Source organism: Vespa velutina, chromosome 9 (genome assembly GCF_912470025.1).
Source record: "Vespa velutina chromosome 9, iVesVel2.1, whole genome shotgun sequence".
Lineage (NCBI taxonomy): Eukaryota > Metazoa > Arthropoda > Insecta > Hymenoptera > Vespidae > Vespa > Vespa velutina.
In genome coordinates, this window is record NC_062196.1 from 5,530,973 (window position 1) to 5,546,425 (window position 15,453).

At 27.6% G+C, this 15,453-nt stretch overlaps 3 protein-coding genes across 5 annotated transcripts; 1 reads left to right on the forward strand and 2 right to left on the reverse strand.

Annotated features, from left to right (window-relative positions):
• Positions 1-16: 16 nt before the first annotated feature.
• Positions 17-1,777, reverse strand: LOC124951939 (BRISC and BRCA1-A complex member 2-like). Its single transcript, XM_047501084.1, has 4 exons — positions 1,520-1,777; positions 1,065-1,366; positions 611-985; positions 17-530 (listed from the first exon to the last, which is right to left on the reverse strand). The coding sequence occupies exons 1-4, from the start codon at positions 1,632-1,634 to the stop codon at positions 138-140; spliced, it is 1,185 nt and encodes a 394-aa protein (XP_047357040.1). The 5' UTR covers positions 1,635-1,777; the 3' UTR covers positions 17-137.
• A 315-nt stretch (positions 1,778-2,092) lies between these two features.
• On the forward strand, positions 2,093-3,825 carry LOC124951940 (BRISC and BRCA1-A complex member 1-like). The gene has a single exon (XM_047501085.1). It carries the CDS (start codon positions 2,628-2,630, stop codon positions 3,537-3,539), a length of 912 nt encoding a protein of 303 aa, XP_047357041.1. The 5' UTR covers positions 2,093-2,627; the 3' UTR covers positions 3,540-3,825.
• A 1,827-nt stretch (positions 3,826-5,652) lies between these two features.
• On the reverse strand, positions 5,653-13,519 carry LOC124951937 (L-ascorbate oxidase-like). 3 transcript variants are annotated; one of them, XM_047501080.1, is made up of 11 exons: positions 13,041-13,519; positions 11,734-11,807; positions 9,791-10,083; positions 9,203-9,413; positions 8,788-9,068; positions 8,567-8,690; positions 8,204-8,424; positions 7,919-8,105; positions 7,549-7,764; positions 7,216-7,434; positions 5,653-6,945 (listed from the first exon to the last, which is right to left on the reverse strand). In XM_047501080.1, exons 2-11 carry the CDS (start codon positions 11,798-11,800, stop codon positions 6,545-6,547), a joined length of 2,220 nt encoding a protein of 739 aa, XP_047357036.1. In that variant the 5' UTR covers positions 11,801-11,807; positions 13,041-13,519; the 3' UTR covers positions 5,653-6,544. The 3 variants fall into 3 exon arrangements, with proteins under 3 accessions (XP_047357036.1, XP_047357037.1, XP_047357038.1); XM_047501081.1 differs by lacking the exon at positions 13,041-13,519 and adding an exon at positions 11,974-12,115; XM_047501082.1 differs by lacking the exon at positions 11,734-11,807 and having other exon boundaries at positions 13,041-13,515.
• Positions 13,520-15,453: the final 1,934 nt, after the last annotated feature.

The window sequence follows — 15,453 nt, forward strand, 5'->3', positions numbered from 1 at the left end:
AAAAATGACATAAAAGTAAGATTATCATATTTTATTAAAATAAAGGAATATCATTTTTTACACAGATAAATACTAACTTCTTATGGATAACAAATTATAAAATATTAATATATAAGTATATTTCATCAAACAACTGATTAAAACCGGTTATTTTTAGTAGACTTTTCTTGAAACTTAGGAACTTCCTTTTCTATAATATACATTAGTATTTTACTAATCATTTGTCGCGGATTCCAACGTTGAATATTTGTAACTGTTGACCAATTGTAGTTATTGTTTAACTCTTCACTGTATAAATTACCTTGTACTGTCATATGATAAACAGATTGCAATGTTATTGATGGTTTTTCCTTTGGAAACTTTGATGTAAGATGAAAATGCACCAAAAAGTAAAAATCTCTATGTTCTAAAAGTAGAGTGATATCGTGAAATTCAATAGCATCGTACTCAATAATAGAATCCCTTTGTAATAAGAGTAAAGCTGATACAAATTTTTTTCTACTTTCATAACACTGAACTATTGTATTTATCTGCAATTAAAAATTTTTTTAAAATTAATTATTAGAATAATTAAAATAAAGAATTTTTTTTTAAATTATGATTAACATACCTTATCCATAATAAGTTCTTTTACTTTTGGTATATAAGCTGTTAAATAACTAGTGGGCAAAAAAGGAGGTATATGCAATGATGCTGCACCAGAAAATGTCTCTTCTAAACTTTGTGATAAATAAAGATTTGGAGCAACGCAATTCCAATCTTGTCCACAAAATGTAACTAAGAGCATAGCGGCATCATTCTGGGCTTGATTGATTCGAGTAGGTAATTGAGAAAAATCTATATCCAAGCGTATGGAAAAATAAGCTTCTGTTGGCTTTGTACCCACTGGTAACAAAATTACTTCAATATCTTCTTCAGATACTGTTTCTATTAACATATTATATTCTAAGTTTAAACGTTCCCCTTGCCTTTTCAATAACTGTATCTAAAAACATAAAACAATTTATATTAATATTGATACATTTATCATAAATTTTATATTTTTATCAATGATACAAGCATACTTGATGTTCTTTATAGTAGGATAGAAGTTCAACAATGACTTTTAATAATGCATTATTATTTTTATAATCCCACTTAGCAAGACTGGGTACATATTTTGATAAATTCTCAATATCTGGATCCATTAAAAATGTCTCATCGCTAAATATAAAATCAGGACCTAACTCAGGATATTGACTATCGAATAGTACATTCCAAACAAGATTCTGACCAGCATAAGGAATTGATAATTTAAAACTATCTCCTTTTGTTTTTCCACAACTAGAAAATATAGAATCTAGTTCTATTACACCCCATCCCACTCCTAAAAAAAAATATACACTGTATTACGATAATACAAAATTATATATGTGTATGTATATATGTATGTATGTATGTATTTAAATAAAAATTAATTATTAGAAAAATAAATCCATAAATTAATGAACAATAATCATTAAAGATAAAATGATCTTACCCAATCTATCTTTATTTAAAACACTTTTTAAAAAAGGTTCAAAATAAGTATCAATCGAATGTAAAGATAAATGTTGTTGATTGTACATTTTATCAAACGACTTGAGATACACCATGTATTATTTATAATTTTGACGTTAGATTAATTTCTTTACTTTACATTTATTACGGGAAAAAAAAATTATTTCATATTTTAATATTAGAAATCTATACGATAAATACTATTTATCAATTTATTACTGTAAACAAATAATATTTCATCTCACTCTAATAATAAACAAATCTAACCTCTAAAAATTATTCGATTAACGACATAAATGCCATGTAGAGTAAAATCATAAATAATATAGACTGAAGATGTAAGACTATTCTAGGGAAAAAATTCTTAAGATTTTTTTTTTTTTGATTCGTTAAAAGGAATACTTTAAAAAAAAATAACTCGTATACAATTTTCTTTTTGTTAGAATCACTTTTTTATTGTCTTCTCGAAATTGAAATGGGCTATTAAAATTATAATTTAAATCAAAATTTTTCTAGTCGATACTCCTACCATCTTTCGATCTTCCTTCTAACAATGAATAATCACCAATTCGCAAATATAAAAAAGTGCCTTTCGTATATATAAAAGCATAAGAATATTTTTCATCTTATAATATTTGATATAATTACGACATTAATTTTGAACTATTCTTTTTCGTAAAATAATTACGAACAAATCTTTAGTCAAAATATATCTATTTCTGAAAATTAAGGCAATGGAATGTACATATAGCGCAGTGCTGCCTGCATCGTTCGATGTGAAGAATTAACTAAAACGTAGTGCACGGAATTTTTATTGAACTTTTACGTCCCGTAACATGATCATACGCAAGGAATGATTAATAGAGTTACAAATTGTTACGAACAATTACGAATCGTTTAAAAATAGTGATTATGATTGTGATTGTTATTAATGCAAATGAAATTTTATTTTTTTAATCTAAAAAAGAAAATATTTTCGATAAACGTGCATATATTATAACGTTTGTCCATTGTCTGATTATATTGATGTTAATCTGACATTTGAGAGAGTATCGTTCAGGTTATATGTTAATATAAAATTATAAAACATGTCAACTACACAAGATTTGAACGAAGAAATTGATACTGTTTCGGCAAAATTAACATCGGCCACTATGTTTACTCCTCCTGTAAATACTCCAGAACAATCGAAAACGCCGACATCAAATAACAGTAATACATCGAGCCGAAATTTAGACAGTAAAAAGACTAATACTGTACAAGAAAATATTAGAAATTTGCCTGAATTAAATATACCTGAAAAGATCTTATTTGTTGTTGATACGGTAAAAGAGGAAAAGTCTACGTCATTCAAAGTTGGCACCGGTGAATCTTATTCACCATTATATATGATAAAACGTGTGGTAGAAACTTTTATCAATGCCAAATCTACAATACAGCGAAAACACGAATATGGTCTTATGATATTGGAATCATCTACTATACGTTGGGTTTGTGATTTTACAAACAATATCAAAACCATTTTGAATAATCTTGATACAATAGAGGAAAGCAGTGATGACGAAAAAACATTTGATATAGGACAAGTCTTTGAAGAAATACAATCTCAAATACCAATAAAAAATTGTGGCATGTCTTTCCCAATGTTTACAACTCGCGTAATTTTGATATACTCAAGATCTAATTGTATACCAAGATTTAATACTGGACAAAAATGTCTTGAAAATTTAACCGAAAATCCATATTTCTTTTTGGACGTCTTATTTGTACACGAACCACCAACTACCGAGAATTTATGTGAAGAAGTATACGCTGAAATAACTACTTTGGACACAACAAATTTTTCTTATATCTTAGAAGTAGGAAGGAATGCAGCAAAATTGCACGATAATATGGCAAAATTATTAGCACATCCATTACAACGGCCACCACAAAAAGATATGTGTTATACTATCAATGAATCTATTCTTACGGACTTACATACTAATTCTAATGTTTAGCAAATATGTGAATATAGATATATTTTCTCTGTTTAACTTATAAAAAAAAAAAAAAAAGAAAGAAAAGAAAAAAAGAATTGAAAGAGCAAGAGAACTATTTTTATGAACAATTAAGTTTAATTTCACTTTCCTTTGATTGATTCATTCACCTTTACTTTGATGTTTGAGCAAACAGCTACATTGCATTTATTGTCTTTCTGTGCCATGTGGCAAATTTTGAAATGTTTACTGATAAGAATTTGTGTGTACGATAATAAAATGTATAACCAAAGATGAAAAAACAAAATAATATGATACTATTTTGTTTTCTTACGCGCATATACATATATATATATATATATATATATATATATATATATATATATATATATGCACAGTTTTATAATCATATATTGTTGTATTATAAACTTGAAAATATCATTTGCAATGTTTACTTGAAAAATATTTTTTCGAGAAATTGCATTGACATTTTGCCCATATACTCTTTGACGTCTAATAAGATTTGAAACATGAAAACATTTTTGTTTACAAAGATGACAAATAAGATTTTTTTTTCGTCTGCTTTTTTTTCTATGCTTATTCAAATCTCCAATACGATAATTTTTTTTTTTTTTTTTTTTTTTTTTTACAAAAATCGCAGAATAATCTTTTTGTTTTCATATTTACTTTTAACTATATTTACATCATTAGATATAGCACACCTTATGTCATACCAATTTATTTTTGAATATTCGTTTGATATTCTTTGTTCATATTAGAATTATTATCTTATTATCTTGATATTTTTTTCACTACTCTACATTACAAATGTATACTTGGTTCATAAATATAATCAATCATATATTTCGTTTGTTTAGTATTGGATTCTTGATGTGCCAAATTAATATTTTTATTTCTAGAAAACAAAATTATTTAATATGTCGATATAAAATGAGCAAATTGTATTTAAAACCTAATAACAGAGATTATGATATATAATAAATAAAAAGATCTTTCAACATATGATTGCATAACTGTAATATACTTTTAAGTTATTACCATACTTATGATTAATTTAAGATTTGCTTTATTCATAAGAACGGTTCAGACTCTGCTGTCAAGTACTGATAATATATGTCCTTTGTGAGCAAAAATGAATACGTCCATGAACATGATATATTTCTAAACGATTTGCATTTTAAATTAATTAAATAATGAATGCACAAGTATTTCTTTCAAAAACAAATTTTATATATATATATATATATATATATATATATATTGTATTATATATCGATGAGCCACTTGGGGATTTCCCCGTTGTATGATTACTAAATAATATTGACTGATACGAGGAAATAAATCAGGAAATAACCAGTTGACGATCTTTCTTTGTGTGTGTATAATATTAGATATTGACGAATATGTTTCGCACATAAGTGCTATCAAGAAAAAAAAAAAAAAAAACAAACGTATAAAATGATTTGAGTATTGGATTATTCATTAGATGTTACTTTGTCGGCAGAAAAATATAGGGAAATTAAAATAAATAAATATAGAAGATTATTATGTGAATTTTTTTTTTTTTTTTTTTTTTTTTTTTTTATTAATAATCAAACTTTTATTAATCGTCAAATTTTTATTAATTGTTTGAAACATAAAATAGTCTTTATCATCCTTTTCAATTCAAACAATAAAACGAGAATGAAATATTTAATTATTTGCATTTCTTATGGAATTCATATAAAAATTCCAAATTTGTTCTATCGTTTATAAATATAGCTCAATCAGAAAAAAAAACTTGATGATTCCAACATTACGATGAATTCGGCATTTTTTTTTTATAGATTGCTATATCAAGCTGTCGAAGTTGCTATAATTACGCAGTTACAATTTTATTTCTTTAAAAGAACGCATAATCGATTCTCTTTATATTTTATCAAATAAAGCATCCAAACGTTCCTCATTGAAGTCAAATGATTGATCATAAAGTAATTCATCGTTTGTCGAGAAATTATACATTATAAATCGAGAAAATTTTTACATATATAAGCAACAAAACATAACTTTATGCACTGCACAAACATTACAAGCAATTTCAACAGCTTTACAACGACAACAATTAAATTCATAATTTGGAAATGTTCATTTTTAATAACTTGATACATAGTTTTTAAACAATTAATTGCTTTATTATATACATAAAGAATAAAAAGACAAACAATCACGTAAAAGAGGAAAATAAACGCTATAGAATGAGGTATAATACATTGCTGATATGCAATTGTTATGAGATACATTCAATACAAAATGAAAACCGCACAAAATTATGGATCAACCAACAATAAATTATGGTATCAATAAGACATCACAATTTATGAATTTTTGACATTTTACAAACTTCATAATTTAATTAGGCTAAACTGTAAATATCACAATACTTGAAGTTACGATATTAAAATGATGATGATGATGATGATGATTATGATGGTGATGAAGATGATGATGAAGATGATGATTATGATGGTGATGAAGATGATGATGATTATGATGGTGATGAAGATGATGATGATGATGATGATGATGATGATGATGATGATGATGTTAATTATGTACATCGATATGTTAGGAAAAGAGAATTAATATACATTCGAATACTGACGTGTAATATCGTTATCAAATATAAATCAGTGCTTAGATTACATACAATTTATCACGAACAAAAGCATACTTCCATCCTCCTCCTTTTTCCAAAGAAGAGAAAAATGTTTGCCATTTAAGTTTGATATCGATCATACTCAATATATCACAGTGACATAGTACTTTTATACATGTTCGAAATACTTTTAAAATTTGTAACTCATCCAACTAGAGACGTATAAATGTACACATGTATGACTGTAAAAATATTACGCATTTCTAATAATTATCTATTACTTAGTAAAAGTGACAGACAATTGTGTGATATATATATATATATATATATATATATATATATATATATATATATATATAATCATTTACAACTACGAATATAATTGTTTAAAAAGAATAAAAATAATGATATAGAGGTTCGGCAAAAATGTTGATATGGTAAGATTAGACGAGGAAGAAGTTAGTCTTCTATTTTCCAGTAGCAACGGTATTAACTTGTCAATAGATGATTGTAAATCGTTCAACTGATTTATATCATTTTCTGTCGAATTAACTTTCGTAGAGTTTTCGATTACCGTAAACGTATTTTTACTTGAAATGTTTGCTTTTTTACTTGAAATGTTTGTACTTTCATCGAAGGACGACTTCCAATCGCCACATCGAGGAAAATTATATGGAACTTGTTGCATGTCCTCGTGATTACCCACTTTAAAGATCAGAGACATACCAATTTCGGCGTGGAATTCTATGTGACAATGAAATAGCCAATATCCTGAAAATCATTTTTAAAGAATAATTCGAATCAATGAGTTATAAATATAACGATATAATAAATAATATTTTTATCTAATACACAAATGATATTCGTAAAACGCGTGTAGAATTATCATGGAAAATTTAATGCTTTTAAAATTATCGCGCATGGTAATAATTATTTCTCAAAATCCGTTCACAATTTCACGACATTTCTTTTATATTGGATATGATTTTTGAAAATTTTATTTTTCATATGGACTTGATAATGATTTTTTTTTTGTTTTACCTGGATTGTCTGCGTAAAATCGTAAAATGGTATAGCCTTTGTTAGGAACAGTAACAGTATCTTTCAATGGCGCCCGATCGAGCTTCCTGTTTATTTTACCGTCTGCGTCCAATTTTTTTACCAAATCAACTGTAATGTTCTTGTTTAGTCTCTCCATTCCTATGACGCGAAATTGGTAGCCATGAAGATGAAAAGGATGATTTGCCTCGTAAGTAATACCTATGGAATAAGATCGACGTTATTCAAATATTGTCTATTTTCAAAATGATTGACAAGTGATGTCGTCATTTATATATTTGCGATATAAAAATGACGACGCTCGTGGAAAAATACCTTCATCAATAAGTATCACTTCGACGACACTGTTCAATTTCACTTGGAGAACGTGAGTACAACTACAAAATTTTTTATCACATCCTTTCACGGTACTAGAGTTACAAAATTGATTAGGATCGATTAAATCTCTTTGAGACATGAGTGGGAAAGATGGTAACTTCATCGATATGTTATTTAATTGCGGTGTGAATAATTGTTGTAACCGATCTCGTACTGTGAAAAAATAAATTTATTGAAATACGTTATCGTAACAAAAAAAAAAAAAGAAAAAAAAAGGAAAACATATTTAAATATCATCTTATTTCGTGATTAAGAACCAGCTTTATAAAATTATTCCAAATTAACACATAGAATAACACATATTTACCTTGATAGAAGTCATAAAGATCATTTCGATGAAAATCCGGATTGTTCTTAGGATAAAAATCATAGGACACGTAAAATTGATAATCCGGTTCTCTGATACTCGTTTTGTCATTTTTATCCATTGCATTAAGTGAAGCTATACTGATAGTATTATTCGATTCTGTACCCTTGTTTAATCCATTCACTTGCTGTTAAAATACAACAAAATATTCATTATGACTATACGATTAATTTTCTTAGACAGTTACATTTTTTATATAATTTATTTATTAAAATATAAAATTACCAATCCTGGTAAATCACTTGAAGGACGTTCGTACGAAATTTCTCCCTCTGGATCAATCTCTTTAGCGTTCTCATATCTAAGAATAGCAACTTGATGAACACCGAAGAATCTTTCATCACAATCCATTAATCCACGAAATCGGATCCAATAATTATTAACTTCCTGACTCATATTAACTATAAAATCGAATCTCTCACCAGCGTAATTCACCAAAGATTCAGCTGAAATATAGATTTTCCTGTTACTAATGATAAATAAGTAGAGAACGTACAGCGGACTTTCAATTTATTTTCTTATCGGACATCAGTATATCGACAAAGACGAATAAATTAATTTGAAAAGCATAATTTTACATAATCATACCTTCCACCGGTTCGATATCACGTCCATCAGAGCTAACGACGATGAGAGTGTGATTATCCACGGATACTTCAATAGGGCAATTAAGAAATTCAGAGTTTATTAATCTGAAACGATACCTTAGATTCTGTAATAGAAACATTTTTTTAGAATCTTTTTTATTGTCAATCAAGTTTAGCCAATCAATAAAAAATAATTTTTAAAAATGAGAGAGAGATTTTTACTTTTTTGACACGGAACGTCGTTAAAGGCATTGTCGTGGAAATCTTATTTGTATCGTTCTTATTGGATTTATATCGTCCCAAATTATTAACTATTAAATTACGAGGTTTATTGTCGCCGTTTGAATGATGATGAGCTAGAAAAATGTCGGTACTCATTTGGTGAGTCCAATCGTATAGAGTTAATGTAAATTCGTCCACGTCATAAAGATCCTTATGCCAGTTCTTTGAGGGTGGCGCACGAACGATTATGGGCCCAAAAAGTCCGTCACCTCGTTGCAAACCTAAGAAATGATCGGGTAACATGAGCGATAAGAATTAAGTGTAAAAAATAGAAGTTATCTATTGAAAATTAGAATAGTTATTTTTCTTCTAGATTTTCAAAAGTTATGCTCGATTAATGGAAAATTGAACTCACCGATATGAGAATGCCAAAAATGAGTTCCAATCTCAGTGGCAATATAATCATAACGAAAAGAGGATCCTGGAGGAATTGGGCATTGCGATATGTATGGTACTCCGTCCATGAATGGTGTCTTGTGATGATGCAGTCCATGCCAATGCATCGTAGTACTCTCGGAATGCAATAAATTTATCACATCGATTATTATTCTGTCACCTTGACATACCTGCAATCAAAATTATTCAATTTCGTTGTTTTTATTCGTCCTAATATGTACCAATTGTCAGTAGATACTAGAAGATAAGACAAGATTGAGATAGTCATAATTTTTGTTAGTATGTATTAACAAGAAAGAGAAAGAGAGATGTTTTATAATGCAATGTAAAGAAAATGTTCGTTGGTTTTATTGTTTGCGTTAGAGATATTTATTATCTTCTTTCAAAAAAAAAAAAATTTATCACGACCGATAAGTTTTATTTTTGTCCAAAGACCAAAAAAATCATTTTTTCGCATATAGGTATATATATATATATATATATATATATATATATATATATATATAGTATATATATATATAGTATATAAAATTGCTACTTTAACTACCTCAATTGATGGTCCAGGCATCTGGCGATTAACTGCTAAAATCGAACGCTTTATCCCATCGGCAGGTACGCAATGAGGACGGAAACAATCGGTGACATTAAATGGACAATCATAACAAGCTTTGCTCATTGTACGATAAGATTCGATTTTGAAGGTGTAATAACAGTCCATCGTTGGTGCTCCATCTTTACAAAGTCGTCTACAGTGATGTTTTTTCCAATCAATCCTATCGGCGATTTCTGGATCGATAGGTGTTAAACCGATGTCATCGTATACCGTTATTACTGTTTTTTCTAATTAGGAAAGAAAAAAATTAGCATAAAAAATCTTACATTACAACGGATGATAAAATAATATGTTTCAATATAAATAGTGCAATTGGTAATAATTAAACGTATGAAGTTTTTCCTTCTTTTCTTTTCCGTAAATCTTTCTGTTTCCTTATTTGTAGTGTTTGTTGCACGTGTTTTGTATCTTTTTTTAGATATGTTTAATAAGGAAAACAAGAAAAAAAATAACAACAATGAGCTTGGTAGTTTACAAAAAATGATTTTATCGTTAAAATCTTGGAAACTGGCAAAAAGAGAAAATAAATGAAGAAACAATATCTATGTAAATATTTGATAGATATTGTTAATTTAATATTACGATCTTTTGCGACAAAATCTGATGTATTCTATCCGGCATCAATTTAATTTATGAGAGGAAAAAACCGTAGTATCTTAAGGATCAGTTTGATTTTAATTATTGCTCATGTAAATCCTTACTTTAAGAATGCAACACACCCAGCTGAATGACATTGATCGAAAAAAAATTGTTACTAGTTGTGCATCGATCGCAGAACAAATCACTTATTAATACATCTATAGTGTAGATTTTATGTGTATTTATACATATATATATATATATATATATAAAGCAGTTTGTTGATTATTTTTTATTCTTTATTAATTAATCCTTTATAATTATTCTTTTATCTCTTATTATTTATAAGACCTTCATTAATAAGATCCTTTTATTAATAACAATTTTATTAACAACATCTTTATTTTTTTAATTATTATCTGTTTTGTTATCTTTTTTTTAATCCCATCATTAAATTGTAATTTTAATTATGATAAGAAACAAATCGATGAAATGAAAAATTAATAAGTAATGATAAAAGGCGCATTAAGTTTTATCGTTACATAATATTTGAAAGGATACGAGAATAAGGATTTTGTCGAGTATTCGATCCCAACGAGAAACTGTTACTTCCAGACGTGAGAATCTCTCCCAAAAAAATTAATGCTGCGATAAAAATAAAAAACGCCGAGCTTCGTCGTACTCAAATTACATAATCGTAACATAAAGGTGTTCGTATATACATTTACATATATGTATATACGAAGTCCATATAAATACCTTATGTATGTGTTCTTAACATTGAAAATAGAATGTGAAAAGCAAAATTAATGAAAACTATGTTATATCTTATATCATATCTCATTTAAGATGAATCACATCAAATTATATCCATTTAATTATTATTTATAATTATTATATTATAGAAAATTGGAATATAATAGTGTACCTTGTACTGTTCATAAAAAAAAAAAAAAAAAAATATATATATATATATAAAAGTATTTATGACGATTTTTTTATAAACGCATCGCGTTGATTATCACACGTCATTAATTTTTCATGACGTTTATTCTTTCGTCATCACTTATATCAATATGTACGTGCAATTACGGAGTTATTATATTTTTATCGCGCAAGAATGACTTCAATTTTTCGTCGAACGTAAATACAACGACGAGTTAACAAATGGATTCTCTTCTTTTTCCCCCACTCCACTAATCGAAATGAATAAAAAATCTAAGTACCGGATATCAGAAAAGCGTAAGTACGTATGATTTGGATCTCTCATTTAGAATCGATCAGGAAAGATGACTCACCTGAGTAACAGTAATGCGCGAGGAAGTGTATTTGTAACAGTAATAACAGTAACCTTCGAGCTATCATTATTGGCCTGCAACACACAAATGCATATAATCTTTAATAATATATTTCATTAGTGGATAGTTGTAAAAAAAATTACAAAAAAAGAAAAAACAAAAAAAAATCAAGAAAAACATGAATAAATAAAAACGTAGGATAAGAAAAAATAATAGAAATAAAATAAAGTATTAAAGGACCTTGGGACAAGTGCGTGATGATTAACATTCGAGAGTGATCACGCCAGTGAGATCGCGCTACTTTCTTTCGCTTCGAGGCGATAAGGAAACTACTTGAATTTTCCATTCGCTCGACGCCATTTCCACTACCTTCCGAATCTATTTATATGAAGTGGAATTAATTACGTTCGCGGTTATCTCATTGTCGATAGCAAATATGGCCGTTTGTCTACTAACAGATTTACCATAATTAAATTGATATAAAACGAGTTTAGAAAGGTGAATAAAACGCGAAATAAATAAGTAATACGATCAATTAAAAAAAACAAAAAGAAAGAAAAAGAATAGAAAAAAGAAAGAAAAAATAAAGATACGAATTATGTTCGTATAAATGTGTTAGTTATTTTTTGAAATCCTTACTTTCTTCGTTAGACGTAAGACTAAATAAGTTAGATTGCTAGAAGCGGTACAAGTGGAAAACCGCAACCATAGAATGTCGAAATTCCTAATATGCGTTCTTGCGCCATCAAATGCGAGGAGTCACGTTGCGATAAAGCATCGTTATAGTATTAAATGTTTCTATGAATAAATTATTTGAGACAATAATTTAGTAAACCGCATTCTTTATTTAGATAAAATGAGATATTACACTATTCGAAAAATTAAATATATTTTTCTATTTTTATTTATCTATTCGTGCGATATTAATCTAAACGGTGTGAGATTCTGATATAGAAGAGACGTTAAAAATTAGATATATAAATTACATTTTGAAATTGAAAACAATAGTAACAGTTAAAAAAGATTCGTCGAATTAGTGTAATCAATAATTATAATATATACTCTGATCACCGATCATTTGAATCGATCATTTATATATCTTTAAAATTAGACAAGTCATTGTAGAAAGTAATTATTCCAAAATCCTATGAAATATTTTATTTCTTCTTTAATATGAAATATTTTATATTATTTCTATTTCTATTGTTTTCCTTTTATGCTTAGATTTAATAAATCTAACGGTAAGTCTCATCGCCATATTGAAAATATGAAAAAAGCAGAATTTGAAATAAAAATGACTATATTACCTGATTATTTTTTTTTAAAACAGAAGAAATTTGGTGCAAGATCCTTACATCAGATTTGTCAAGTCACAACTAATTACGAATAAATGGTACGATTGAATATAAAAACACGCACGATTTTATCTCTATCGTAATCTTTACTTTCTTTTTTTTTTTTTTTATATCAGAAGAGACTCGGTGGAAGATTCTTACATCAAATTTGTCAAGTCACAATTAATCACAAATAAATGGTAAAAACGAGTAAATGTAAAAACACGCACGATTTTATCTCCACCGTAATCTTTTTGAAGTACCCTGCATTCACTTTCAGGGTGAACAAAAATGTCCGCCACTTTAGCGAGTCAAAGCGTTATGGAACACTGGATCGAAGTAACAACGTTCGCTTCTCTATACATGTCTTCCTTTGGAGGTCATGCATACCCCACACGTGCTACCGGTCCCCTTACTTCGGTGATAATACGTCAGATACTGAATTGATACCTGGACTCTGGGTAGGTACGTCATACACATGAGCTTCCAATTTTCCTGTTCCTTTTATTTACCGCTAAACGTCAACGGATTTTCCATGTAAAAATGTCTTTAACTTAATCATAACGTTATTTGATCGCATGATGAAAATAATATATTAGCAGACGGGGACTTAACAGCAGACACATTAATCATGTATACACATTAATGTCCAACGAGATTCTTGAATTAAATTAAAATGAAGAGGAATAGATGAGATTTTCATATGAAAGATTCTTTTTAAGTTTGAATAGAACATTACTGCGGTATCTTTAATGGATAATTGAAATAATACCTTCATTGTTTTTATTACATTCTATGCATAAACGAAAACTAAGAATATGCTGATGAAATACTTAATGAAATGCTTAACAAAATGCATAACGAAATGCTTAACGAAACATGCAAATAAAGATATAATGACGATCATAGTCAATTTATATTATTTGATATATTTAATCATACGGGGAACGAGGTTGATAAAATTTTTAAATAATATAAACGACTTGATAAAACGACTTTGATAAAAGGAACATAATAACAAATTTCTTTGAAAAATAATAATCTTTGAAAAGCTTTGTAATAATCCTCTCAGTTATCTTTAATGATATCACAATTTATAAGTCCCTAGATAACAATTTATATTTTATATAACAAATATATATATATATATATATTATCTTTATAGGATAATTTTTCTCATACAATTACGTGATAATTTACGAGTACGTGATAATTTTCTCGTTAAACGGATTTCAAAAATGCAAAATTCTTCGTTGTCCTTTTTTTTGTTCTATTTCTTATCCTCTTCCTGATTTAGTCATCGAATCGTTAAATTAATACGAACAAAATGGTATATTCTTGAACAGGATTCCCTTCACGGGGATCACGGATGTATTCTTTCTAGGAAACAAACGTCCACGTGACGCACCACGTTTTATCGATTATGGTCCAAATTAACGTGACTATCGCGTGACGTGAGAAGAAAAAAAAAGTCTCTCTCTCTCTCTATATATATATATATAAACATTGAATATTTCATTTATTTATTTCTCAAACTTTTTCGTGGTTAAATGAACGATAACGATACTGTTAATACATAGATCAGAATTTTATTCTTTTTCTTATCTCTTATAACTCATTTAAAATTTCGATCACTTAATTGAAGCATTAAAACATAAATTATTTGAAACATTTTTAAAAGGTATACATTTCTTGTATAATAATTTACACTTTAATCATATTTGAAATATCATTTATATACTTCGTGCTAAATTATTATTTACTTTTTTCTGTTTTTTTTTTTTTTTTTTTTTTTTTTTATAAAGCTTCATTGTGATCAAATGAAAATAAGAAAAATCATGTATTTCCCGATTGAATTCATTTTACAATGCGTTTTACATGAATGAATGCCAACGTGAATTAGATATACGTTTTAACGAATGATTTTCCGTTTAATATTTAATTAAAGCGTTAAAGCACGCTTAATTAAGAAGCTTTAATTATATATATATATATATATATATATATATATATATGTATATATATACATATATCGATTTATATGTTATACTGCATAATATAGATAATAAAATATATAACATAAAACTTCGTTCTCTATAATTATTTATGTAACTTTCTCTCTCGTTCCCATTCAACTATTAGCCAAGTTCAAACTACTTACTTGAGTTATCCATGTGCCTGAACGCGTGAGCGTTTGAGTATGGACGAGCAACAGGTTTCGGGGGAATTCCTTCCAAGTAAGATTTCAAAATAAACGATCTCTCTCTCTCTTTCTCTCTCTTTCTCTTTCTTATTTCTGTATTTCTTTTCCTCATATTTTTTTCTCCCAGTAAAAAGAAGCCAGCAAATATTACCAGCGATCCATCAACTTTTCTACTAATAAAAA

Bases quoted from the DNA above. Each gene is read 5' to 3' on its own strand.
- LOC124951939 (XM_047501084.1), bottom strand. From the start codon at position 1,634: ATGGTGTATCTCAAGTCGTTTGATAAAATGTACAATCAACAACATTTA. The intron at 1,367-1,519 runs GTAAGATCATTT...ATTTTTTTTTAG, and splicing joins TTTAAATAAAGATAGATTGG to GAGTGGGATGGGGTGTAATA. The intron at 531-610 runs GTATGTTAATCA...TTTTAATTGCAG, and splicing joins AAGAACTTATTATGGATAAG to ATAAATACAATAGTTCAGTG.
- LOC124951940 (XM_047501085.1), top strand. From the start codon at position 2,628: ATGTCAACTACACAAGATTTGAACGAAGAAATTGATACTGTTTCGGCA.
- LOC124951937 (XM_047501080.1), bottom strand. From the start codon at position 11,800: ATGATAGCTCGAAGGTTACTGTTATTACTGTTACAAATACACTTCCTC. The intron at 8,425-8,566 runs GTATGATTATGT...TCTATATTTCAG, and splicing joins TGATATCGAACCGGTGGAAG to CTGAATCTTTGGTGAATTAC. The intron at 7,435-7,548 runs GTATTTTTCCAC...CTTATTCCATAG, and splicing joins AGTGATACTTATTGATGAAG to GTATTACTTACGAGGCAAAT.